The 27,910-nt window shown below is 34.7% G+C and overlaps 1 protein-coding gene across 1 annotated transcript; it reads right to left on the bottom strand.

Moving 5' to 3' along the window:
• Nucleotides 1-1,356: 1,356 nt before the first annotated feature.
• On the bottom strand, nt 1,357-5,143 carry LOC139855358 (uncharacterized). Its single transcript, XM_071844581.1, has 2 exons — nt 4,318-5,143; nt 1,357-1,610 (listed from the first exon to the last, which is right to left on the bottom strand). The coding sequence occupies exons 1-2, from the start codon at nt 5,141-5,143 to the stop codon at nt 1,357-1,359; spliced, it is 1,080 nt and encodes a 359-aa protein (XP_071700682.1).
• Between the last annotated feature and the right edge of the window lie 22,767 nt (nt 5,144-27,910).

The following is a 27,910-nucleotide window of genomic DNA, read 5'->3' on the forward strand; positions in this document are numbered from 1 at the left end:
GATGTTGCGTTTGGGCCGATTGGTGAGTGAAGGAGGATGGATTGATTGAATCGGTGAGCTTTTGATATTGTGACGTAACTGATTTTGAAACATTGGCGAAAGGAAATATTTTATCATCAAAGGTGACATTGCGACATATAATGAATTTTTAGAAGACATATCATAGCATTTATACCCGCGATGGTTGGAAGGATACCCTAGGAAAACGCAAGGAGTAGAACGTTGTTGTAGTTTATTGAGGGTGTGTGAGGGAAGAAGCGGATAGCATAAGCAACCAAATGTGCGTAAATGAGAGTATGAGGGGATGCGATTGTAAAGACATTCGGTGGGGGAGCGAGAGTTGAGAGTTTTAGTTGGTAGAATATTTAGGAGATAGGTTGCCATTTGTAGTGCATGAGGCCAAAATGTGAGTGGCATGGAGGCATGAGAAAGTAAGGTTCGCATGATATTATTTATAGCACGTATTTTACGTTCAGATTTACCGTTTTGTTGAGAGGAGTAAGGGCAAGAGAAATGAAATTGCATGCCGTTAGTTTCACAAAATTGTTGAAAGTGTATGTTGTTATATTCAGTCCCATTATCACATTGAAAGGTTTTTATGGATTTTTCAAACTGTGTTCGAATGTACTGGTTAAACGTAAGGAAAGTAGTAAACACATCCGATTTGTTAACTAGAGGGTAGGTCCATAAGAAATTTGTGTGGTTATCTAAGAAGAGTATGTAATACCGGTGTCCATTTGTGCTAGGAACCGGTGAAGTCCATAAGTCACTGTGTATAATATCAAAAGGAGACAAAGTATTATTAGATGAAGAAATAAAAGGTAACTTGATTTGTTTACCAAAAACACACGATTGACAAACGGAATTCAAAGTTTGTTAATTACAAGAAATAAACTGTTTATTATTAAGTGAACGTAAGACTTCATCGCTTGGGTGTCCAAGACGGTGATGCCATAAGTCCTGAGAAAAAGCAGCAAATGTGGAAGGTGTGGATATGTGGCATAGTACGGAGTTGGTAATAGGATAAAGATTGCCTGTACTGTTACATCTCAGAACCGGTTTGCCCTGCGAAAAATCCTTCACAGTAAAACCAAAAGGATCAAATTCTAAAGAAATGTTATTATCAACAGATAAACGACGAACAGATATAAGGTTCTTAATTAGATTGGGTGAATGTAGAATGTTTTGTAGATAAAGTGGGCGGGAAGTGTTTAAAAGGGTAGAGTTGCCGAACCCATGAATTGGCATACCATGACCATTCCCAAAAATTATATTTTTACGATGCCTTAAAGGATAATAAGACTCGAGATTACCTGAGTTCGCGGTCATATGAGAAGTAGCCCCGGTGTCCATGTATCATGTATCGTCAGGAGGGTTGAGTGTCATGGTGTGCATAGCTTGACCCAAATCTGTTGGACAATATCCTGAAACTGACCCATTAGATAAATGGGCCTGTGATGGCCTCGGACCGAAAATTCCAGCCTGAGTCGAATTTGATGAGTAGCTACTGTTGGGCCTGGCCCAGTTATTAGTTGGATAGGGGCATGGTGGAGTAGTCCAATTAGGCGGATTAGTCCATTGGGGAGAGGAATACATCCACGGTGGGTAACCTAACCATTGAGGCGATTGATTTGGTGACGTACTGTGACGATCGATCCAAATCCATATGGACGAACACGTCATTCATTGATTTCATTGCGAGGTATTTGACCTCTATGATACGTTTTGTAAACATTGCATTCTTTTGAAAAGGCACACCATAAATGAATATTTAAATCAAAGGTTTTCGACATCTAATGATTTCTACATATAGACAATCACCATAAATAATAGTTTACAACAGTACTTCCATTGACAATGCAGTAAAAATAAGATACATGGTGATGATTTGGTGAATGCAACGTTTCCTTGAAAAATATGTCATGCAAGACTCCATGCACATAGCTTGTCTAACATCTAAGCAAACAGCGGAAGACTTCTAGGAAACCTGAGAATAAACATGCTAACAAGTGTCAACACAAAGGTTGGTGAGTTCATAGTTTTAGTGTTTCGTATAATCTGTATATAAAAGTGGATCACAAGATTTTAGTTGTTTCATCCAGAAATGTTTATCAATAGATTATATAAAAGTGGATCACAAGATTTCAGTTGTTTCATCCAGAAACGTTTATCAAAATATTCTACGAAATTGAGCACCCTGGTAACTAAACTTTAACGTATATATAATTTGTACCCTTTGTATAATCATCTTAATAATACACGCAAACCAACGTGTACGCTTCTCAAATAGCATACGTCCGTTAAAAGGCTAGTGCTCTAGCTCGGACGGGGATATCAAGCCCTATGGATCCATATATAACTACTCGCGCCTACCAGTTCTTATAACCGGCAGTTACTAGTTACCAAAGCTAAGGGATTTTCGGTTCAAACTCGGTGTAGAATTTAGTATGTACTTGTATCCATTGCGTTTAAAATAAAGTGCATGTATTCTCAGCCCAAAAATATAGATTGCAAAAGCAATTAAAAAGGGAGCAATGAAACTCACGCATATAAATATTGTATATCGGTTAATAAAGCATTTGCATGTATTCTCAGCCCAAAAATATATTGAGTGAAAGGGATCATATGAAACTCACACATATAAATATTGTATATCGGTTAATAAAGCATTTGCATGTATTCTCAGCCCAAAAATATATGTAAAAAGGGATCAAATGAACTCACGCATATAAATATTGTATATCGGTTAATAAAGCATTTGCATGTATTCTCAGCCCAAAAATGTAGAGAGTAAAAGGGATCATATGAAACTCACACAAAATCAGTTTTAGTATTTGTATCCATTTAGTAAAACAGTTTATAAAACTGCGCATGTATTCTCAGTCCCAAAAATATAAAGAGTAAAAGGGAGCAAATGAAACTCACACATATAAATATTGTAAATCAGTTAATAAAGCATTTGCATGTATTCTCAGCCCAAAAATGTAGAGAGTAAAAGGGATCATATGAAACTCACTGTTTAATATTGATATACAATATTGTAGGAAAGCATGTAGACGCATCGGAGATAATAAACTCAAGGTTTGATTCACAAAAATACCCCGAACATTACCCATAACCTCCTTGGCAATAACCCATATTTTCCTTAGCTCTAGCTCGCTCGGAAACTCGTTTTGAAAATTACTTGGACAGTACTCCGTCGTAATATTTTATGTACATTATTATTTTTGTATCGCAAAAATAATAATACTAATAATAAGATTAATAAGATTAATAATAATCTTAATAATAATAATAATAATAATAATAATAATAATAATAATAATAATAATAATAAATATTATACGGAGTAATATATATTTGTGTATGTGTGTTTGATTTTTCATTCGAGCAAAACACCTGAATTTATAGTACCTGGCCTGGAATCTGGAGTCATGCGACTCGCATGGAAATGGCCTTCTGGCCATGCGACTCGCATGAGGACCAGGGACAGCTCACATTGTTTTGGCTCCTAGCTTGTCGACATAATATAAAATAAATATATAATATATATAATTTAAATAAATTAATTATATATTATATTAAATTCACGTGCATAGTTGACTTGTAATTTTTGTTCCGATAAGTCGTACGTTGTCACTCGACTTATGTCCCGGTTCTGGTTTTTCGAACGCCCTTTCGTACGCTGAGAAAACTTGTACTTTACGTTTCGTGAATCGTACCTTTGTCAAAATATAGTCTTAAATCATCCATAAAATATACCACTGTAGCAAAGTCACTGTAGCAAAGTCAATTTCACTGTAGCAAATAGTGATTTTCGAAAACACTGTAGCATTTTGAGTAATGTGGCAAATTGGAAAACACTGTAGCAAATTAGTATTTTACTGGTTCATCTTAAACGCTTTAGTTAACTTATCTAAATATCAATCGAATCAATAAACGAATGTTACTATCGTTTATTATATATATGTATATATCTTTTTAATATACATAAATCAATTTTTAAATACACATTGGAAGTTATTTATAAATAAATTTTAATAATAAATATCTCAACTTATCATATATATTCAAATAGATATTTAAACCAATAAGTTTAATGTACGGTATCAAACAATTAATACATTGTTACCTTTTCATGTTATAGTATATATGTATCTGTTTACATATAATTGTTCGCGAATCGTCGAAAACAACCGAAGGTATTTCAAAAATTTTGAGATTCAGTTTTACAGACTTTGCTTATCGTGTCGGAAATGTTAATCATACAAAGATTAAGTTTAAATTTAGTCAAAATTTCCGGGTCATCACACGTACAACCACGTCCACGGTTGCTCCGACCTCGATTGGAACCACGACCACTTCGTCCACGATTGGTATTGTATCGAAAATTGGAATTTGTCTGCCGATCGGTTGATTTTTGCGGATCTGGGATACTTGCAGGTTTAGGGTTTGGAGTGACGACGAGGGCAGCATCGGTGGTGGTGTGATTGTTGATTGCTTGCTTCTGTTTTTTTGTCTCTTCCAGAATCAACTTCGAACGAGCATCGTAGAACGAAGGGAGTTTGTCCAATTGAGTAAAATAAGTACCAACCGTATCAAAATTGTCGTTCAATCCGGCAATTAGCTGAAGAACCATCCGATCGTCGGTGACCTTATCACCAACATTGCGAAGCTGATCGGCCAAGACTTTGATCTGTTGACAATAGGCAGCACAATTTTGGAAATCGTCAAGTCGGATGGTGTTGAATTGGCGTTGAAGATAAAGGGCTCTAGAGTTTTTGTTGTCTTGGAATATATTTTGCAATCGATTCCAAGCATTCTCTGCAGTAGATTCGTCTTCAATGATTTGATTCATCAAATCATTCGAGATGGTAGCATACATCCACTGAAGAACAAGGGCATCTAGGCGATACCATAGTGGAGTTTTGGTGCTGTTGTTATCAGGAGAAGTGGTGGCGGAAGAGCTTGAGTCGTCGGAAGATGGGATGATATGATCGATGACATCATAAGCCTTGCAGTGTAGTTTGAAAAGATGAGCCCAAGAGTTGTATTGAGAATTATCGATATCAAGAGTAACAGGTATTAGATTTCTGATGTTTGAAATAGAGAGTGCAGGATGGTATTGTTGTTTGTCGGCCATGATGATTGTATGCAGGAAGAAAAGGATGTTTTTAGAAGCAGAAGGAGAGGATTGGCCGGCCTGATACCATGTAAGTAAATGAATATTGCTTGAATGAATTACAATGAATTGTCATCGCCTATAAATATACACGAGATCCTATCACTAGCTTAACAACCGATCCTGCAATTCAGGGATTTCCTATCTTTGCTAAATATAATCGTTTGACTATAGGTTAGTTGCTATATATGTGCTAAGCTAAATATAGACATGATATGATACAATATGTCAACAATACGTATCGGCTAATAAATATAATAAACTTTAACATTTGTTCATTTTGTTCAAAACTCTAAAATTTAGTTTAAATTCATGTTAAATTTTGATCGACTTTGATCAACAAATTCGATTTGAACCCATTAATCAACGTTGATCGATTATATAAACAAATTTTAAAAACTTGGAACATACTTCGCTTAGAAAGGAGTAACGAGAATTAATCGGAAGTAATCGGGATTTTTTACCTTAGTGTTTATAGTTTTAGTTTAATCAGGTCTTACAGTATCCTTTTTTTTTATTTTTCTATTTAATAGACAACTTTTCTTTTTGTAAATCACTATAACCACTTTAAATAATTCCCTTACTAAATTTTAAGCACCTTCATTAATTCATAAAATATTTTATTAAGTATAGCTCTAAAGGTTATTCGTATAGAAATAGTATCTTAAAGTAAATATTTACATTTATATCTATTTATAAATTTATAATTTATAAATAAAATATAAAATAGAATAGAACTAGAAATGTACGGAGTACACGGTTATTTTGTGATGACAGAGCATAAAGTTTTGGTCTTTTTGAACTTTTCCTTTTGGAAATTTGGCAGGTATATTGGTATGTATGTTGCTGCCCATTTTTCTTAGAAAAGGCGAAATTAAAACAAATACGGAGTAATAATCATTTTGGGTGGATGGAGGAGATGACCAAGTCAATCAGACAACAAAATAGATGTAAGCAATTAAGTTGTTAAGCAATTAAGTTGTTATTTTCAGAATCAAAATCAAAGTCAAACCGCCGTGCTTTTAAAGGCAGTCAATTATTTATAATTATCGTTATAATTTTATATTTTATATTTTATATATATTTTAAAACAATGAACATATATTAAAAAGAACCCCTCTCAAAAGAAGCTTGAAAAGGAACAAAACAATTAAAATACCTTTTAATGACACCATCATCAACAAAACTGAAACAAGATAAACCAAAACATTAAACTCCAACACGCATACCCTTTATAAAATTTGAATCAACTGTGTCATGAATAGCAAGATGCAAACCTTCCATGACAATAAGAAATAAGAAGGGACTTAGTTCATTTGGTGGAGGTCTCGTTCATAAGAAAATTCAATTGTTGGGCTACCCTTATCTAAGACCGATGCAGGAGCCGACTGAACACACCTTTGATCCATTTTTCTCCACTTATCACCAAAACTCATACAAACGAGAACGTAATAAGTAATTCCAATTAACTGTGTCGAAGGGTTTTTCGATGTCCACTTTAAATATGATAAAAGGCCTTTTCTTCTTCTTGTAGCAACTGATGACTTTACTTAGCATAAGCAACCCATCTAATATTTGCCTTCCTGCTATGAAAGTTGTTTGCTCCTTCCTAACTGACAATTTTATCCACCACTTTAGAAAGCCAATTAGCCAACAATTTCCCGATAATCTTGTATTTCATTCCGATTAAAGAAATATGACGAAAGTCCATGATATCAACCAGATAAATCTTAGAAATTACGTAATGAAAGAACAATTAATATCATGAAGCAAAGACCAGTCTAAATAACACTAAAAATTTATATATATTGTATAATTTATAATAATAATAATAATAATAATAATAATAATAATAATAATGATAATAATATCCAGTTAGGCTCGCGCGATGCGACGGGGCCTTTCGAGTTGCATACTCATATTTAACGGAATATTATGTATTTACATGTAAAAAAGCGTTGATGCGTTGTGTTATGTATGAAAGGTAACCCGAAATATTAGGTGATTTTTTAAAGAAAGCGTCCTTTTTGCGCGTAGCTAGTTGCGTTGTGTTCGTAAAATTATTTCGAGTTGAACGGTGAAAGGCGTAATAATTTAACTCGCGTGCAGAAGGGAGATACGGCTTGTTAAAGAATTGGGTGGTGCTTATTTATATTTTTTGATTTAAATAATAAATTTACGGTTTGTACCCATGAATTTATTGGAAAGTAGGCCATAGATAAGGGGGTGTTATGGAAATTCATTTGGTGATGTTGTTTTCATCTGGTTGAAACGCCACAAAGTTACATCTCTTTTAGTATAATCGAGTATTGAAATCCGCGCTTTGCTGCGGGGTGGTTTTGACCGGTAAACAATCGATTAATTGAACGTTCGAAAAAGGAATTTATGGTCGGTTTTACATCTTTAATCAAATTAAGTGGTGCATAAAATACTAAACTATTAAAAATATAAAATTTGTCAACATGTTAAATATTAATTTACTAGTTTTATGAGCCCGTTCGTTGAACGGAAATTGTAAATGTTACTTTTTAAAAATCGTTAGTAGTGATGACAATTACAAATGTTATCGATCAAATGTAGATTATAATTAGAAACATAAAAACATAAATAAAATAAAATTTAATTATCTATGGAAGAACCCGTATTTTGCCTATATTTTAATATTAAATAAAAAATAATTATTAAATCTTATCTTAAATATAATAAGCAATCGGATTTTCCGGCTTGAATTTCAAAATTGAAATTCAATTAACTAATTAAAAATTAATATTTTCTAATTAAGTATATTATTATTATTATTATTTATTTAAGTAATTTAAAATATAAAATTATTACGTTATTAGATATATAGAATAAAAAAATGATAACGATAGGTCTTTTGAGCCATGTAATCATAAGATTATATATATTATATTAATAATTTATTATAAAAATGCTAAGTTATATATTTATATACTCTGTAACAATTTTTATCAAATATATTTTATGTTGTATAATAATAATTATGGGATACTCTTTATATATTAATCATTAATTCACCATCACAATTTGGTTGTTTTACAAACTAAATTCTTACAATATTGTTCCTATAAAATTTATACTCCCTTCATCTCAATTTAATAGGCCAAGTTTCCTTAAATATAGTGTATAGGAGAATTTACTATTTAATTAATAGTAAATTGTAAACATTAGTTTTTAAAAATCGTTATTAGTGATGACGATTACAAATGTTATCGATCAAATGTAGATTATAATTAGAAACATAAAAACATAAATAAAATAAAATTTAATCATCTATGGAAGAGCACATGCTTTGCCGGTATTTTAATATTAAATAAAAATAATTATTAAATCTTATCTTAAATATAATAAGCAATCGGATTTTAAGGCTTCAATTTCAATTTAATAGGCCAAGTTTCTTTAATTATAGTGTATATGATAATTACTATATTTAATTAATAGTAAATAAATGTATAAGAAAACCAATATTAAGTATTAAAAGTCTAGAAGACATTACAATTCATGAACATCGGTCGGACTTGAAACCATTCATGCGTAAAATTACTATATTTAATAAATAGTAAATAAATGTATGGAAAGTTTTGATTGATTTGGAATCTCCTTAAATATAGTGTATATATGATAATTATCATAAATTATAAGTTAACCACAAGCCGCCACATAAGCAAATTTAACCAGAATTAATAACAGACTGACACGTAGGATTATTGGCACGTGATTTATAATAATGTATAGATTTATTGTAAATGATACTTGTAACTATTATTTAAATTAAACATTAAACATATGTATTTAAACTTAACATGTGTAATATATATTTTGTGAGTTAAACATACGGAATATGTATTTATTGTAAATGTAAATAAGTGGCTTTTTGGATTTGGGCTGTTAGTTCCTTAGGGTTTTTTTAGCATATACAGAATATCATAACATACATCCTCTTACTGCCTCATTTGTCCCCTCTGTCTTTTTTTTTTTTTTTTTTTTTTTGGCATTCAATGTTGGAAGCTTTGACGAGCCCAACACACCCACTATAGAGGACCTAGGTTATACTCACTCACTAGACCAACACTTTGACGTTGGTTAGCCTTTAATTTTATAAATCGTTAGTGCACAATAATATTTAGGCGACAGTGACGACCATATATCATTTAGGCGGTAAAACCGATCATGTATCACTTAGGCGGCAGAGCCGACCATATAATAAGAACAACAAAAGTGCACTAAGAACTTAAACATAAACTAAGGCTTGATCGGGAAACTTGTAGCGACCCGACAAAATCGTCATTGACGGCGCCGTCTACTTAGGTCCCGTTACGTGGTCATAAGTCTTTAAAACAACGTTTGACCAAAAGATATGTCGCATTCATTTCAAATGTAAAGATTGTTCAAAGTTTACGAGAATAGTTCCACCACAAGTTACGTTACAAAGTTATAAGTACAAATGAAACTTATGCGACACAATTTAAAAGTAGCCAAAAGACGCTCCATGTATGCATATATATACTCGACATCCAATGCAAGTATCAAAATAATGAGCGGAAGCATGTATCATGTATCGTTCAAGGACCTGAGAAAAACATAGAAATCTGTCAACGAAAATGTTGGTGAAATCATAGGTTTAAGTAAGTAAGTACAAGTGAACCACAAGATTTGCATCAATGAAATAATAGTAATACATTCCAAAAGTTTGTTTCACGAGCACCCAATTATCAATGCTTAACATTCCTTCCATTGAACCCCATCACTTAGTGCTAGAACATACACTGTTTCTCGAAAATATATTTCATTCGTAAACGGTAGCGAACCGTTTGAATGAGGGTTTGTCAAACCCATATGGATCCATACAACATAAGTTCTCGCTTACACCCGGCAAGTGTAACTAATGATAATCGAATTGAGGATTTTGTTCTAAACTCGTATGTAAAATGTTTGTTTTCCTGTACTTGTGTTCACTTAGTAAAGAAATGTTTATGTTTTCTCATCCCAAATGTAAGTTCAAAAAGAGTAAAAGTGGGACTATGATCTCACCTTGAGTGCACGAGTAGTAAAGTACTTCAACAAGTAAACGTGTGCAAAGAACAATGCTAGTCTTGACCTAAACAATAGGTTGTATCAAAAACCGTAAACACGATAGGTCAAAGATGTTCAATTAGTCCTATGGCTCGATAAGACTCGATCATAATAGCATGTGAATCAAATTGTCATGTTTCATGCAAGGTACAAGTATAAAAACATGTTAGAACGATTGCACAATTATTTGGTTAAGTTTGATTAAAAGTCAACTTGGTCGGGTCAAAGTCAACGGAAAAGTCAACGGGGTCGGGTTGGGTATCCGACAATTTTTCTAAGTTATATAATCATATATGAGCATGTTGGCCAAGTTTCATGTTAATCGGAGGTCCGTAGCATAGCAAACATTTTTATGTTAAATGACCAAAGCAAACAGCCAGTTTTAGTGTATCAGGACGGTGTCCCAAAATCAGAACGGTGTCCCAATATGAAGAGTGGGACGGCGTCCCAAAATCAGGACGGCGTCCCAAATTGAAGAGTGGGACGGCGTCCCAAAAATCAGGACGGCGTCCCAATGGGCATTCAGGTCCTGTTTGCAGAAAAACACAAGTGCACGACCCAAACTTCAAACAATCACAATTTATGATCCGCAAACAATTAGAACATGTATCTTATATCACCGGAAAGCTCTTTCGACAAGGAACGCAACTAAGCACTTTTCATCAAGCAAAAACATCATATACAATAACCAAAATCCCGTCAAGTGACCAATAAAGGTTTATTTTCAAGTTTCAAGTTCATCAATTGCAATTTAAGTTTCGGGAATCCAATTTATACATATGATATGCCGTTTTGAAGGTAATGAAACGTGTAATACAACTAAACACTTATCAATAACATTAATAAGTATTCAATGCATCAAAAGTTTGTTTTAAGAGCTGTCAAACCCTAACCAAACCTCAAAATCACTAATCATGTTAATGTAAGGTTTTCATGTCAATCAACACACCAAAACGAAGCTATTGAAGTAACTAACACTTTGAACACACAAACATTAACATCTAAACACATTTCATCATCCAAAATCAAAGATTAAGCATACACTTTTCATTTTCAAGCTAGTTACACCAAAACATCAAGATCGAGCATACAAATCATATATTCATGTTATACACGAGCCATAGACACTAACTAACAACATATCAAGTCAAAAACACGAATTTGAGAAATCTAGAGTTTTAGAAATGTTACCCAAAATCGATGAAGTTAGTATCAAATCGTAGAGAATGACGAGAGGATTAAGAATATGTAGTCGGATTTGTTGTGAGCTTCCAAGATTGAATTTAGATGATGAATGAATGGAATGGGTTTGTGTGTGTGTTCTTGCTAGAGAGAAAGAGAGAGAGATGGAGATGGTTGAATGGTGGTGATTGGGGTGGACTAGGTGACCTAGTCAACTAGTTTGCCCCGTGTCAATTTTAGTCCCTCGAGTTTGTAGTCGGGTGCGAAAATTACCTAAACGGAATATGTTAAAACGCGTATTAACGGGAGATGTTATAAACATATAACGGAGTTTAAATTAGTATAACGGAAAAGAAAATGGAAAAAGGCGGGATGTTACATTACCTACTCCTTAAAAGAAATTTCGTCCCGAAATTTAAGTAGGCGTAGTAGTCGTTGTTTCTTCCTCGAGATCTTGCGTTTCCGAATTCACGAATAGATGAGGATACTTCCTTTGCATTTGATCTTGTCTTTCCCAAGTAAACTCGGGTCCCCTTTTGGCGTTCCAACGGACTTTAACAATCGGAATTCGGCTTTGTTTCAATGTCTTGACGGAGGTGTCCACAATTTCAACCGGTTCCTCCACAAAATGAAGTTTGTCATCAATAGTAAGTTCCTCGAGAGGGATGATGATATCGGGTTCGGCAAGACACTTTTTCAAGTTAGATACATGGAAGGTAGGATGAACGGAACTCAGTTGAGGCGGAAGATCTAAACGATAAGCAACGGTTCCAATACGCTCCAAGATTTCGAAAGGACCAATATACCGTGGATTTAGCTTCCCGCGTTTCCCAAAACGGATTACACCCTTCCAAGGTGCGACTTTTAACATTACTCGGTCACCGACTTGAAATTCAAGATCGTTGCGTCGTTTGTCGGTATAGCTCTTTTGACGACTTCGGGCCGTCCTAAGCCTATCTCGGATTTGAATGATTTTCTCGGTGGTTTCGTGAATGAGTTCGGGTCCGGTGATTTGCACGTCGCCTACCTCGGCCCAACAAAGAGGTGAACGACATTTGCGGCCATATAGCGCTTCAAAAGGTGCGCCTTTAATACTCGCGTGATAACTATTGTTATAAGAGAACTCGGCGAGAGGTAAGTGCTTGTCCCAAGCTTTTCCGAAATCAACCACGCAAGCTCGTAACATGTCTTCCAAAGTTTGAATTGTGCATTCTCTTTGTCCGTCGGTTTGTGGATGATATGCGGTGCTCATGTCTAAATGCGTTCCCAACGCTTCTTGCAATGTACGCCAAAATCTAGAAACGAAACGGCCATCTCGGTCGGAGATAATCGATAAAGGTACACCGTGTCGGGCTACGATCTCCTTAATGTAAAGTTGTGCAAGTTTCTCCATTTTGTCCGTTTCTTTCATGGCAAGGAAGTGTGCGGATTTGGTGAGACGGTCAACAATAACCCAAATGGTATCATAACCGCCATCGTTTTTGGTAGTTTGGTGATAAAATCCATCGTTATTCTTTCCCACTTCCATTGAGGGATCTCGGGTTGTTGAAGTAGTCCGGACGGTCTTTGGTGTTCGGATTTGACTTTGGAACATGTCAAACACTTGGAAACATAAGTAGCTACGTCCCTTTTGATGTTCGGCCACCAATATAGTTGTTTAAGGTCGTGGTACATCTTATTGGCACCGGGGTGAATCGAGTATCGTGACTTATGGGCTTCATCTAAAATAAGGCTTCGTAGGTCCCCATAACTAGGCACCCAAATCCTTCCAGCGTAATATCGGAGTCCGGTCTTCCTAATTTCGAATCGAGAGACGAGAATGTTCAAGAGCTCGTGTGAAAGGTTTTCATCCTTGAGGGCCTCATCTTGGGCTACCCGAATTTGTCTATTAAGGTTGGTGTGAATGGTGATGTTTAAAGCTCGGACACGAAGAGGCACCGCTCTTTCTTTTCGACTTAAGGCATCGGCTACTACGTTTGCCTTCCCGGGATGGTAACGAAGCTCGCAATCGTAATCGTTCAAAGTTTCAATCCACCGTCGTTGTCTCATGTTTAGTTGCTTTTGATCGAAAATGTGTTGGAGACTTTTGTGGTCGGTAAAGATAGTACTCTTGGTTCCATAAAGATAGTGTCTCCACATTTTAAGTGCAAAGACAACGGCTCCGAGTTCGAGATCATGTGTCGTATAGTTTCGTTCATGAATTTTGAGTTGTCGAGAAGCATAAGCAATGACTTTCGTTCGTTGCATCAATATGAAATGTCCCGTTCTTATTGATTAAAAACGTTCCATATTAATTGATTTCGTTGCGAGGTTTTGACCTCTATATGAGACGTTTTTCAAAGACTGCATTCATTTTTAAAACAAACCATAACCTTTATTTCATAAATAAAGGTTTAAAAAGCTTTACGTAGATTATCAAATAATGATAATCTAAAATATCCTGTTTACACACGACCATTACATAATGGTTTACAATACAAATATGTTACATCGAAATCAGTTTCTTGAATGCAGTTTTTACACAATATCATACAAACATGGACTCCAAATCTTGTCCTTATTTTAGTATGCAACAGCGGAAGCTCTTAATATTCACCTGAGAATAAACATGCTTTAAACGTCAACAAAAATGTTGGTGAGTTATAGGTTTAACCTATATATATCAAATCGTAACAATAGACCACAAGATTTCATATTTCAATACACATCCCATACATAGAGATAAAAATCATTCATATGGTGAACACCTGGTAACCGACAATAACAAGATGCATATATAAGAATATCCCCATCATTCCGGGACACCCTTCGGATATGATATAAATTTCGAAGTACTAAAGCATCCGGTACTTTGGATGGGGTTTGTTAGGCCCAATAGATCTATCTTTAGGATTCGCGTCAATTAGGGTGTCTGTTCCCTAATTCTTAGATTACCAGACTTAATAAAAAGGGGCATATTCGATTTTGATAATTCAACCATAGAATGTAATTTTACGTACTTGTGTCTATTTTGTAAATCATTTATAAAACCTGCATGTATTCTCATCCCAAAAATATTAGATTTTAAAAGTGGGACTATAACTCACTTTCACAGATTTTTACTTCGTCGGGAAGTAAGACTTGGCCACTGGTTGATTCACGAACCTATAACAATATATACATATATATCAAAGTATGTTTAAAATATATTTACAACACTTTTAATATATTTTGATGTATTAAGTTTATTAAGTCAGCTGTCCTCGTTAGTAACCTACAACTAGTTGTCCACAGTTAGATGTACAGAAATAAATCGATAAATATTATCTTGAATCAATCCACGACCCAGTGTATACGTATCTCAGTATTGATCACAACTCAAACTATATATATTTTGGAATCAACCTCAACCCTGTATAGCTAACTCCAACATTCACATATAGAGTGTCTATGGTTGTTCCGAAATATATATAGATGTGTCGACATGATAGGTCGAAACATTGTATACGTGTCTATGGTATCTCAAGATTACATAATATATAATACAAGTTGATTAAGTTATGGTTGGAATAGATTTGTTACCAATTTTCACGTAGCTAAAATGAGAAAAATTATCCAATCTTGTTTTACCCATAACTTCTTCATTTTAAATCCGTTTTGAGTGAATCAAATTGCTATGGTTTCATATTGAACTCTATTTTATGAATCTAAACAAAAAAAGTATAGGTTTCTAGTCGGAAAAATAAGTTACAAGTCATTTTTGTAAAGGTAGTCATTTCAGTCGAAAGAACGACGTCTAGATGACCATTTTAGAAAACATACTTCCACTTTGAGTTTAACCATAATTTTTGGATATAGTTTCATGTTCATAATAAAAATCATTTTCTCAGAATAACAACTTTTAAATCAAAGTTTATCATAGTTTTTAATTAACTAACCCAAAACAGCCCGCGGTGTTACTACGACGGCGTAAATCCGGTTTTACGGTGTTTTTCGTGTTTCCAGGTTTTAAATCATTAAGTTAGCATATCATATAGATATAGAACATGTGTTTAGTTGATTTTAAAAGTCAAGTTAGAAGGATTAACTTTTGTTTGCGAACAAGTTTAGAATTAACTAAACTATGTTCTAGTGATTACAAGTTTAAACCTTCGAATAAGATAGCTTTATATGTATGAATCGAATGATGTTATGAACATCATTACTACCTTAAGTTCCTTGGATGAACCTACTGGAAAAGAGAAAAATGGATCTAGCTTCAATGGATCCTTGGATGGCTCAAAGTTCTTGAAGCAAAATCATGACACGAAAACAAGTTCAAGTAAGATCATCACTTGAAATAAGATTGTTATAGTTATAGAAATTGAACCAAAGTTTGAATATGATTATTACCTTGTATTAGAATGATAACCTACTGTAAGAAACAAAGATTTCTTGAGGTTGGATGATCACCTTACTGAAATGTCCCGTTCTTATTGATTAAAAACGTTCCATATTAATTGATTTCGTTGCGAGGTTTTGACCTCTATATGAGACGTTTTTCAAAGACTGCATTCATTTTTAAAACAAACCATAACCTTTATTTCATAAATAAGGGTTTAAAAAGCTTTACGTAGATTATCAAATAATGATAATCTAAAATATCCTGTTTACACACGACCATTACATAATGATTTACAATACAAATATGTTACATCGAAATCAGTTTCTTGAATGCAGTTTTTACACAATATCATACAAACATGGACTCCAAATCTTGTCCTTATTTTAGTATGCAACAGCGGAAGCTCTTAATATTCACCTGAGAATAAACATGCTTTAAACGTCAACAAAAATGTTGGTGAGTTATAGGTTTAACCTATATATATCAAATCGTAACAATAGACTACAAGATTTCATATTTCAATACACATCCCATACATAGAGATAAAAATCATTCATATGGTGAACACCTGGTAACCGACATTAACAAGATGCATATATAAGAATATCCCCATCATTCCGGGACACCCTTCGGATATGATATAAATTTCGAAGTACTAAAGCATCCGGTACTTTGGATGGGGTTTGTTAGGCCCAATAGATCTATCTTTAGGATTCGCGTCAATTAGGGTGTCTGTTCCCTAATTCTTAGATTACCAGACTTAATAAAAAGGGGCATATTCGATTTCGATAATTCAACCATAGAATGTAGTTTCACGTACTTGTGTCTATTTTGTAAATCATTTATAAAACCTGCATGTATTCTCATCCCAAAAATATTAGATTTTAAAAGTGGGACTATAACTCACTTTCACAGATTTTTTACTTCGTCGGGAAGTAAGACTTGGCCACTGGTTGATTCACGAACCTATAACAATATATACATATATATCAAAGTATGTTCAAAATATATTTACAACACTTTTAATATATTTTGATGTTTTAAGTTTATTAAATCAGCTGTCCTCGTTAGTAACCTACAACTAGTTGTCCACAGTTAGATGTACAGAAATAAATCGATAAATATTATCTTGAATCAATCCACGACCCAGTGTATACGTATCTCAGTATTGATCACAACTCAAACTATATATATTTTGGAATCAACCTCAACCCTGTATAGCTAACTCCAACATTCACATATAGAGTGTCTATGGTTGTTCCGAAATATATATAGATGTGTCGACATGATAGGTCGAAACATTGTATACGTGTCTATGGTATCTCAAGATTACATAATATACAATACAAGTTGATCAAGTTATGGTTGGAATAGATTTGTTACCAATTTTCACGTAGCTAAAATGAGAAAAATTATCCAATCTTGTTTTACCCATAACTTCTTCATTTTAAATCCGTTTTGAGTGAATCAAATTGCTATGGTTTCATATTGAACTCTATTTTATGAATCTAAACAGAAAAAGTATAGGTTTATAGTCGGAAAAATAAGTTACAAGTCGTTTTTGTAAAGGTAGTCATTTCAGTCGAAAGAACGACGTCTAGATGACCATTTTAGAAAACATACTTCCACTTTGAGTTTAACCATAATTTTTGGATATAGTTTCATGTTCATAATAAAAATCATTTTCTCAGAATAACAACTTTTAAATCAAAGTTTATCATAGTTTTTAATTAACTAACCCAAAACAGCCCGCGGTGTTACTACGACGGCGTAAATCCGGTTTTACGGTGTTTTTCGTGTTTCCAGGTTTTAAATCATTAAGTTAGCATATCATATAGATATAGAACATGTGTTTAGTTTATTTTAAAAGTCAAGTTAGAGGGATTAACTTTTGTTTGCGAACAAGTTTAGAATTAACTAAACTATGTTCTAGTGATTACAAGTTTAAACCTTCGAATAAGATAGTTTTATATGTATGAATTGAATGATGTTATGAACATCATTACTACCTTAAGTTCCTTGGATAAACCTACTGGAAAAGAGAAAAATGGATCTAGCTTCAATGGATCCTTGGATGGCTCGAAGTTCTTGAAGCAGAATCATGACACGAAAACAAGTTCAAGTAAGATCATCACTTGAAATAAGATTGTTATAGTTATAGAAATTGAACCAAAGTTTGAATATGATTATTACCTTGTATTAGAATGATAACCTACTGTAAGAAACAAAGATTTCTTGAGGTTGGATGATCACCTTACAAGATTGGAAGTGAGCTAGCAAACTTGAAAGTATTCTTGATTTTATGAAACTAGAACTTTTGGAATTTATGAAGAACACTTAGAACTTGAAGATAGAACTTGAGAGAGATCAATTAGATGAAGAAAATTGAAGAATGAAAGTGTTTGTAGGTGTTTTTGGTCGTTGGTGTATGGATTAGATATAAAGGATATGTAATTTTGTTTTCATGTAAATAAGTCATGAATGATTACTCATATTTTTGTAATTTTATGAGATATTTCATGCTAGTTGCCAAATGATGGTTCCCACATGTGTTAGGTGACTCACATGGGCTGCTAATAGCTGATCATTGGAGTGTATATACCAATAGTACATACATCTAAAAGCTGTGTATTGTACGAGTACGAATACGGGTGCATACGAGTAGAATTGTTGATGAAACTGAACGAGGATGTAATTGTATGAATTTTTGTTAAGTAGAAGTATTTTGATAAGTGTATTGAAGTCTTTCAAAAGTGTATAAATACATATTAAAACACTACATGTATATACATTTTAACTGAGTCGTTAAGTCATCGTTAGTCGTTACATGTAAGTGTTGTTTTGAAACCTTTAGGTTAACGATCTTGTTAAATGTTGTTAACCCAATGTTTATAATATCAAATGAGATTTTAAATTATTATATTATCATGATATTATCATGTATGAATATCTCTTAATATGATATATATACATTAAATGTCTTTACAACGATAATCGTTACATATATGTCTCGTTTAAAAATCATTAAGTTAGTAGTCTTGTTTTTACATATGTAGGTCATTGTTAATATACTTAATGATATATTTACTTATCATAGTATCATGTTAACTATATATATATCCATATATATGTCATCATATAGTTTTTACAAGTTTTAACGTTCGTGAATCACCGGTCAACTTGGGTGGTCAATTGTCTATATGAAACCTATTTCAATTAATCAAGTCTTAACAAGTTTGATTGCTTAAGATGTTGGAAACATTTAATCATGTAAATATCAATCTCAATTAATATATATAAACATGGAAAAGTTCGGGTCACTACAGTACCTACCCGTTAAATAAATTTCGTCCCGAAATTTTAAGCTGTTGAAGGTGTTGACGAATCTTCTGGAAATAGATGCGGGTATTTCTTCTTCATCTGATCTTCACGCTCCCAGGTGAACTCGGGTCCTGTACGAGCATTCCATCTAACCTTAACAATTGGTATCTTGTTTTGCTTAAGTCTTTTAACCTCACGATCCATTATTTCGACGGGTTCTTCGATGAATTGAAGTTTTTCGTTGATTTGGATTTCATCTAATGGAATAGTGAGATCTTCTTTAGCAAAACATTTCTTCAAATTCGAGACGTGGAAAGTGTTATGTACAGCCGCGAGTTGTTGAGGTAACTCAAGTCGGTAAGCTACTGGTCCGACACGATCAATAATCTTGAATGGTCCAATAAACCTTGGATTTAATTTCCCTCGTTTACCAAATCGAACAACGCCTTTCCAAGGTGCAACTTTAAGCATGACCATCTTTCCAATTTCAAATTCTATATCTTTTCTTTTAATGTCAGCGTAGCTCTTTTGTCGACTTTGGGCGGTTTTCAACCGTTGTTGAATTTGGATGATCTTTTCGGTAGTTTCTTGTATAATCTCCGGACCCGTAATCTGTCTATCCCCCACTTCACTCCAACAAATCGGAGACCTGCACTTTCTACCATAAAGTGCTTCAAACGGTGCCATCTCAATGCTTGAATGGTAGCTGTTGTTGTAGGAAAATTCTGCTAACGGTAGATGTCGATCCCAACTGTTTCCGAAATCAATAACACATGCTCGTAGCATGTCTTCAAGCGTTTGTATCGTCCTTTCGCTCTGCCCATCAGTTTGTGGATGATAGGCAGTACTCATGTCTAGACGAGTTCCTAATGCTTGCTGTAATGTCTGCCAGAATCTTGAAATAAATCTGCCATCCCTATCAGAGATAATAGAGATTGGTATTCCATGTCTGGAGATGACTTCCTTCAAATACAGTCGTGCTAACTTCTCCATCTTGTCATCTTCTCTTATTGGCAGGAAGTGTGCTGATTTGGTGAGACGGTCAACTATTACCCAAATAGTATCAAAACCACTTGCAGTCCTTGGCAATTTAGTGATGAAATCCATGGTAATGTTTTCCCATTTCCATTCTGGGATTTCGGGTTGTTGAAGTAGACCTGATGGTTTTTGATGCTCAGCTTTGACCTTAGAACACGTCAAACATTCTCCTACGTATTTAGCAACATCGGCTTTCATACCCGGCCACCAAAAATGTTTCTTGAGATCCTTGTACATCTTCCCCGTTCCAGGATGTATTGAGTATCTGGTTTTATGAGCTTCTCTAAGTACCATTTCTCTCATATCTCCAAATTTTGGTACCCAAATCCTTTCAGCCCTATACCGGGTTCCGTCTTCCTGAATATTAAGATGCTTCTCCGATCCTTTGGGTATTTCATCTTTTAAATTTCCCTCTTTTAAAACTCCTTGTTGCGCCTCCTTTATTTGAGTAGTAAGGTTATTATGAATTATTATATTCATAGATTTTACTCGAATGGGTTCTCTGTCCTTCCTGCTCAAGGCATCGGCTACCACATTTGCCTTCCCCGGGTGGTAACGAATCTCAAAGTCGTAATCATTCAATAATTCAATCCAACTACGCTGCCTCATATTCAGTTGTTTCTGATTAAATATGTGTTGAAGACTTTTGTGGTCGGTATATATAATACTTTTGACCCCATATAAGTAGTGCCTCCAAGTCTTTAATGCAAAAACAACCGCGCCTAATTCCAAATCATGCGTCGTATAATTTTGTTCGTGAATCTTCAATTGTCTAGACGCATAAGCAATCACCTTCGTTCGTTGCATTAATACACAACCGAGACCTTGCTTTGATGCGTCACAATAAATCATAAAATCATCATTCCCTTCAGGCAATGACAATATAGGTGCCGTAGTTAGCTTTTTCTTCAATAACTGAAACGCTTTCTCTTGTTCATCATTCCATTCAAATTTCTTCCCTTTATGCGTTAATGCAGTCAAGGGTTTTGCTATTCTGGAAAAGTCTTGGATGAACCTTCTGTAGTAACCAGCTAGTCCTAAAAACTGGCGTATGTGTTTCGGAGTTTTTGGGGTTTCCCACTTTTCAACAGTTTCTATCTTTGCCGGATCCACCTTAATACCTTCTTTGTTCACTTTGTGACCGAGGAATTGAACTTCTTCCAACCAAAATGCACACTTTGAAAACTTAGCGTACAATTCTTCCTTCCTCAATACTTCTAACACCTTTCTCAAATGTTCACCGTGTTCTTGGTCATTCTTTGAGTAAATAAGTATGTCATCAATGAAAACAATGACAAACTTGTCAAGGTATGGTCCATACACTCGGTTCATAAGGTCCATGAACACAGCTGGTGCATTAGTTAAACCAAACGGCATGACCATAAACTCGTAATGACCGTAACGTGTTCTGAAAGCAGTCTTTGGAATATCATGTTCTTTCACCCGCATTTGATGATACCCGGAACGTAAGTCAATCTTTGAATAAACAGACGAGCCTTGTAGTTGATCAAATAAGTCATCGATTCTCGGTAGTGGGTAGCGGTTCTTGATGGTAAGTTTGTTCAACTCTCGGTAGTCGATACACAACCTGAATGTACCATCTTTCTTCTTGACAAACAAAACAGGAGCTCCCCACGGTGATGTGCTTGGTCGAATGAAACCACGCTCTAAAAGTTCTTGTAATTGGCTTTGTAGTTCTTTCATCTCGCTGGGTGCGAGTCTGTAAGGAGCACGAGCTATTGGTGCAGCTCCTGGTACAAGATCTATTTGAAATTCAACGGATCTATGTGGGGGTAATCCCGGTAATTCTTTCGGAAATACATCAGGAAATTCTTTTGCGACGGGAACATCATTGATGCTCTTTTCTTCAGTTTGTACTTTCTCGACGTGTGCTAGAACAGCATAGCAACCTTTTCTTATTAGTTTTTGTGCCTTTAAATTACTAATAAGATGTAGCTTCGTGTTGCCCTTTTCTCCGTACACCATTAAGGGTTTTCCTTTTTCTCGTATAATGCGAATTGCATTTTTGTAACAAACGATCTCCGCTTTCACTTCTTTCAACCAGTCCATACCGATTATCACATCAAAACTCCCTAACTCTACTGGTATCAAATCAATCTTAAATGTTTCGCTAACCAGTTTAATTTCTCGATTCCGACATATATTATCTGCTGAAATTAATTTACCATTTGCTAATTCGAGTAAAAATTTACTATCCAAAGGCGTCAATGGACAACTTAATTTAGCACAAAAATCTCTACTCATATAGCTTCTATCCGCACCCGAATCAAATAAAACGTAAGCAGATTTATTGTCAATAAGAAACGTACCCGTAACAAGCTCCGGGTCTTCCTGTGCCTCTGCCGCATTAATATTGAAAACTCTTCCGCGGCCTTGTCCATTCGTGTTCTCCTGGTTCGGGCAATTTCTAATAATGTGGCCCGGTTTTCCACATTTATAACAAACTACATTGGCATAGCTTGCTCCGACACTACTTGCTCCGCCATTACTCGTTCCGACACCATTTGTTCCTTTCGTTCTATTAACCCCTGGTCCGTAGACCTCACACTTCGCCGCGCTATGACCATTTCTTTTACACTTGTTGCAAAATTTGGTGCAGAACCCCGAGTGATACTTTTCACACCTTTGGCATAGCTGCTTCTGATTGTTGTTGTTGTTGCGGTTATTATTGTTGTTGGGATGATTGTTGTAGTTGCTGTTGTTGTTGTTGTTGTTGTTGTTGTTGTTGTTGTTGTTGTTGTTGTTGTTGGGCCGCTTGTTGTAGTTGCGATTGATGTTGCGATTGTTGGGATAATTGTTGCGATTGCTGTTGTTGTTGTATTGGTGATTCTTATCACCATTTTCCTCCCACTTTCTTTTGACTTGCTTCACATTGGCCTCTTCAGCAGTCTGTTCTTTAATTCTTTCTTCAATCTGGTTCACTAATTTGTGAGCCATTCTACATGCCTGTTGTATGGAGGCGGGCTCGTGTGAACTTATATCTTCTTGGATTCTTTCCGGTAATCCTTTCACAAACGCGTCGATCTTCTCTTCCTCATCTTCGAATGCTCCCGGACACAATAGGCACAATTCTGTGAATCGTCTTTCGTACGTGGTAATATCAAATCCTTGGGTTCGTAACCCTCTAAGTTCTGTCTTGAGCTTATTGACCTCAGTTCTGGGACGGTACTTCTCGTTCATTAAGTGCTTGAATGCTGACCACGGTAGTGCGTACGCATCGTCTTGTCCCACTTGCTCTAGATAGGTATTCCACCATGTTAACGCAGAACCTGTGAAGGTATGCGTAGCGTACTTCACTTTGTCCTCTTCAGTACACTTACTTATGGCAAACACCGATTCGACCTTCTCGGTCCACCGTTTCAATCCGATCGGTCCTTCGGTTCCATCAAATTCCAAAGGTTTGCAGGCAGTGAATTCTTTGTAGGTGCATCCTACACGATTTCCTGTACTGCTAGATCCAAGGTTATTGTTGGTATGTAGCGCAGCCTGTACTGCGGCTATGTTTGAAGCTAGAAAAGTACGGAATTCCTCTTCATTCATATTCACGGTGTGTAGAGTAGTCGGTGCCATTTCCTTCAAAATTATCAAATGGAACAAGTTAATCATACAGAATATTAAGAGTAGTTAATAGTATTTCGTAGCATAATATGAACTCATTTATAAAAGCTTTTTCTTCATATTAGCGTTTTATAAGTTTAAATTCGGGTAGTACCTACCCGTTAAGTTCATACTTAGTAGCTAATATACAATTCAACTACTACAATTCTATATGAAAAACTGATTATAATAATATTTCGCGTTCAAACTTTTATACAATATTTTACAAACTTACAATACCGCTTATTTTACATAAAGCATGAAATATAGCACACAATAACTTTGATACAAGATAGTTGTGAAGATAATTCTAGCTAGTACACAAGTCGTTCAGCAAAGGCAATAAAGACACGTAATTCATACGTCCAGAAACAAGTCATGCATTCTGGTTTTACTAGGACTACTTCCCATCCTTGGTCTTGTGCAACATAACCGTTATGGCCGTTGATAAGACAGCGTGTTGTAACGTCATCAAAGGGACGAGGGTTACGTAATGTCCAACAGTCCCGTAACAATCTAAAAACCTCATTTCTTACCCCAATTACCGACTCCGTCACTTGTGGGAACGTTTTGTTTAATAGTTGTAGCCCGATGTTCTTGTTCTCACTTTGGTGAGAAGCGAACATTACTAATCCATAAGCATAACATGCTTCTTTATGCTGCATGTTAGCCGCTTTTTCTAAATCACGAAGTCCAATATTCGGATATATTGAGTCAAAATAATTTCTTAACCCATTGCGTAAAATAGCATTTGGGTTCCCCGCAATATATGCGTCAAAGTAAACACATCGTAACTTATTGGTTTCCCAATGTGATATCCCCCATCTTTCGAACGAAAGCCTTTTATAAACCAAGGCATTCTTGGAACGTTCTTCGAATGTCTTACAAACTGATCTCGCCTTAAATAGTTGTGCCGAAGAATTCTGACCGACTCTAGACAAGATTTCATCAATCATGTCTCCGGGTAGGTCTCTTAAAATATTGGGTTGTCTATCCATTTTGTTTTTAAACTGTAAAATAGACAAGAGTTAGATTCATAAAAAAATACTTATTAATACAAGCAATTTTTACATATATCATAAAGCATAAGAACACTATATTACATATATTACACCACACGAATACAACTATCTTATTCCGACTCGCTCGTTTCTTCTTCTTCGGTTTTGGTTCATTTTGCCAAGTTTCTAGGGATATATGATGTTCCCCTAATACGAGCCGTCGTTGTCCACATTGGTTTAGAAAAACCTGGTGGTTTAGAGGTTCCCGGGTCATTGTTACAACTTAAGGACTTCGGGCGTTGACGATACATATAAAGTTCATCGGGGTTGGAATTAGATTTCTCTATTTTTATGCCCTTTCCCTTATTATTTTCTTTTGCCTTTTTAAATTCAGTTGGGGTAATTTCTATAACATCATCGGAATTCTCGTCGGAATCCGATTCATCGGAGAATTTGTAATCCTCCCAATATTTTGCTTCCTTGGCGGAAACACCATTGACCATAATTAACCTTGGTCGGTTGGTTGAGGATTCTCTTTTACTTAACCGTTTTATTATTTCCCCCACCGGTTCTATTTCTTCTTCCGGTTCCGATTCTTCTTCCGGTTCCGATTCTTCTTCCGGTTCTGACTCTTCTTCCGGTTCCTCTTCGGGAACTTGTGAATCAGTCCACGAATCATACCAATTTACATTTGACTCTTCATTATTATTAGGTGAGTCAATGGGACTTGTTCTAGAGGTAGACATCTATCACATAATATCAAACGCATTAAGAGATTAATATATCACATAATATTCACATGTTAAAAATATATAGTTTCCAACAAAATTTGTTAAGCAATCATTTTTCAAGTAAACACGGTCGAAGTCCAGACTCACTAATGCATCCTAAAAAACTCGATAAGACACACTAATGCAAAATTCTGGTTCTCTAAGACCAACGCTCTGATACCAACTGAAATGTCCCGTTCTTATTGATTAAAAACGTTCCATATTAATTGATTTCGTTGCGAGGTTTTGACCTCTATATGAGACGTTTTTCAAAGACTGCATTCATTTTTAAAACAAACCATAACCTTTATTTCATAAATAAGGGTTTAAAAAGCTTTACGTAGATTATCAAATAATGATAATCTAAAATATCCTGTTTACACACGACCATTACATAATGATTTACAATACAAATATGTTACATCGAAATCAGTTTCTTGAATGCAGTTTTTACACAATATCATACAAACATGGACTCCAAATCTTGTCCTTATTTTAGTATGCAACAGCGGAAGCTCTTAATATTCACCTGAGAATAAACATGCTTTAAACGTCAACAAAAATGTTGGTGAGTTATAGGTTTAACCTATATATATCAAATCGTAACAATAGACCACAAGATTTCATATTTCAATACACATCCCATACATAGAGATAAAAATCATTCATATGGTGAACACCTGGTAACCGACATTAACAAGATGCATATATAAGAATATCCCCATCATTCCGGGACACCCTTCGGATATGATATAAATTTCGAAGTACTAAAGCATCCGGTACTTTGGATGGGGTTTGTTAGGCCCAATAGATCTATCTTTAGGATTCGCGTCAATTAGGGTGTCTGTTCCCTAATTCTTAGATTACCAGACTTAATAAAAAGGGGCATATTCGATTTCGATAATTCAACCATAGAATGTAGTTTCACGTACTTGTGTCTATTTTGTAAATCATTTATAAAACCTGCATGTATTCTCATCCCAAAAATATTAGATTTTAAAAGTGGGACTATAACTCACTTTCACAGATTTTTTACTTCGTCGGGAAGTAAGACTTGGCCACTGGTTGATTCACGAACCTATAACAATATATACATATATATCAAAGTATGTTCAAAATATATTTACAACACTTTTAATATATTTTGATGTTTTAAGTTTATTAAATCAGCTGTCCTCGTTAGTAACCTACAACTAGTTGTCCACAGTTAGATGTACAGAAATAAATCGATAAATATTATCTTGAATCAATCCACGACCCAGTGTATACGTATCTCAGTATTGATCACAACTCAAACTATATATATTTTGGAATCAACCTCAACCCTGTATAGCTAACTCCAACATTCACATATAGAGTGTCTATGGTTGTTCCGAAATATATATAGATGTGTCGACATGATAGGTCGAAACATTGTATACGTGTCTATGGTATCTCAAGATTACATAATATACAATACAAGTTGATCAAGTTATGGTTGGAATAGATTTGTTACCAATTTTCACGTAGCTAAAATGAGAAAAATTATCCAATCTTGTTTTACCCATAACTTCTTCATTTTAAATCCGTTTTGAGTGAATCAAATTGCTATGGTTTCATATTGAACTCTATTTTATGAATCTAAACAGAAAAAGTATAGGTTTATAGTCGGAAAAATAAGTTACAAGTCGTTTTTGTAAAGGTAGTCATTTCAGTCGAAAGAACGACGTCTAGATGACCATTTTAGAAAACATACTTCCACTTTGAGTTTAACCATAATTTTTGGATATAGTTTCATGTTCATAATAAAAATCATTTTCTCAGAATAACAACTTTTAAATCAAAGTTTATCATAGTTTTTAATTAACTAACCCAAAACAGCCCGCGGTGTTACTACGACGGCGTAAATCCGGTTTTACGGTGTTTTTCGTGTTTCCAGGTTTTAAATCATTAAGTTAGCATATCATATAGATATAGAACATGTGTTTAGTTTATTTTAAAAGTCAAGTTAGAGGGATTAACTTTTGTTTGCGAACAAGTTTAGAATTAACTAAACTATGTTCTAGTGATTACAAGTTTAAACCTTCGAATAAGATAGTTTTATATGTATGAATTGAATGATGTTATGAACATCATTACTACCTTAAGTTCCTTGGATAAACCTACTGGAAAAGAGAAAAATGGATCTAGCTTCAATGGATCCTTGGATGGCTCGAAGTTCTTGAAGCAGAATCATGACACGAAAACAAGTTCAAGTAAGATCATCACTTGAAATAAGATTGTTATAGTTATAGAAATTGAACCAAAGTTTGAATATGATTATTACCTTGTATTAGAATGATAACCTACTGTAAGAAACAAA

The sequence above is a fragment of the Rutidosis leptorrhynchoides genome, chromosome 6, assembly GCF_046630445.1.
Source record: "Rutidosis leptorrhynchoides isolate AG116_Rl617_1_P2 chromosome 6, CSIRO_AGI_Rlap_v1, whole genome shotgun sequence".
Classification (NCBI taxonomy): domain Eukaryota; kingdom Viridiplantae; phylum Streptophyta; class Magnoliopsida; order Asterales; family Asteraceae; genus Rutidosis; species Rutidosis leptorrhynchoides.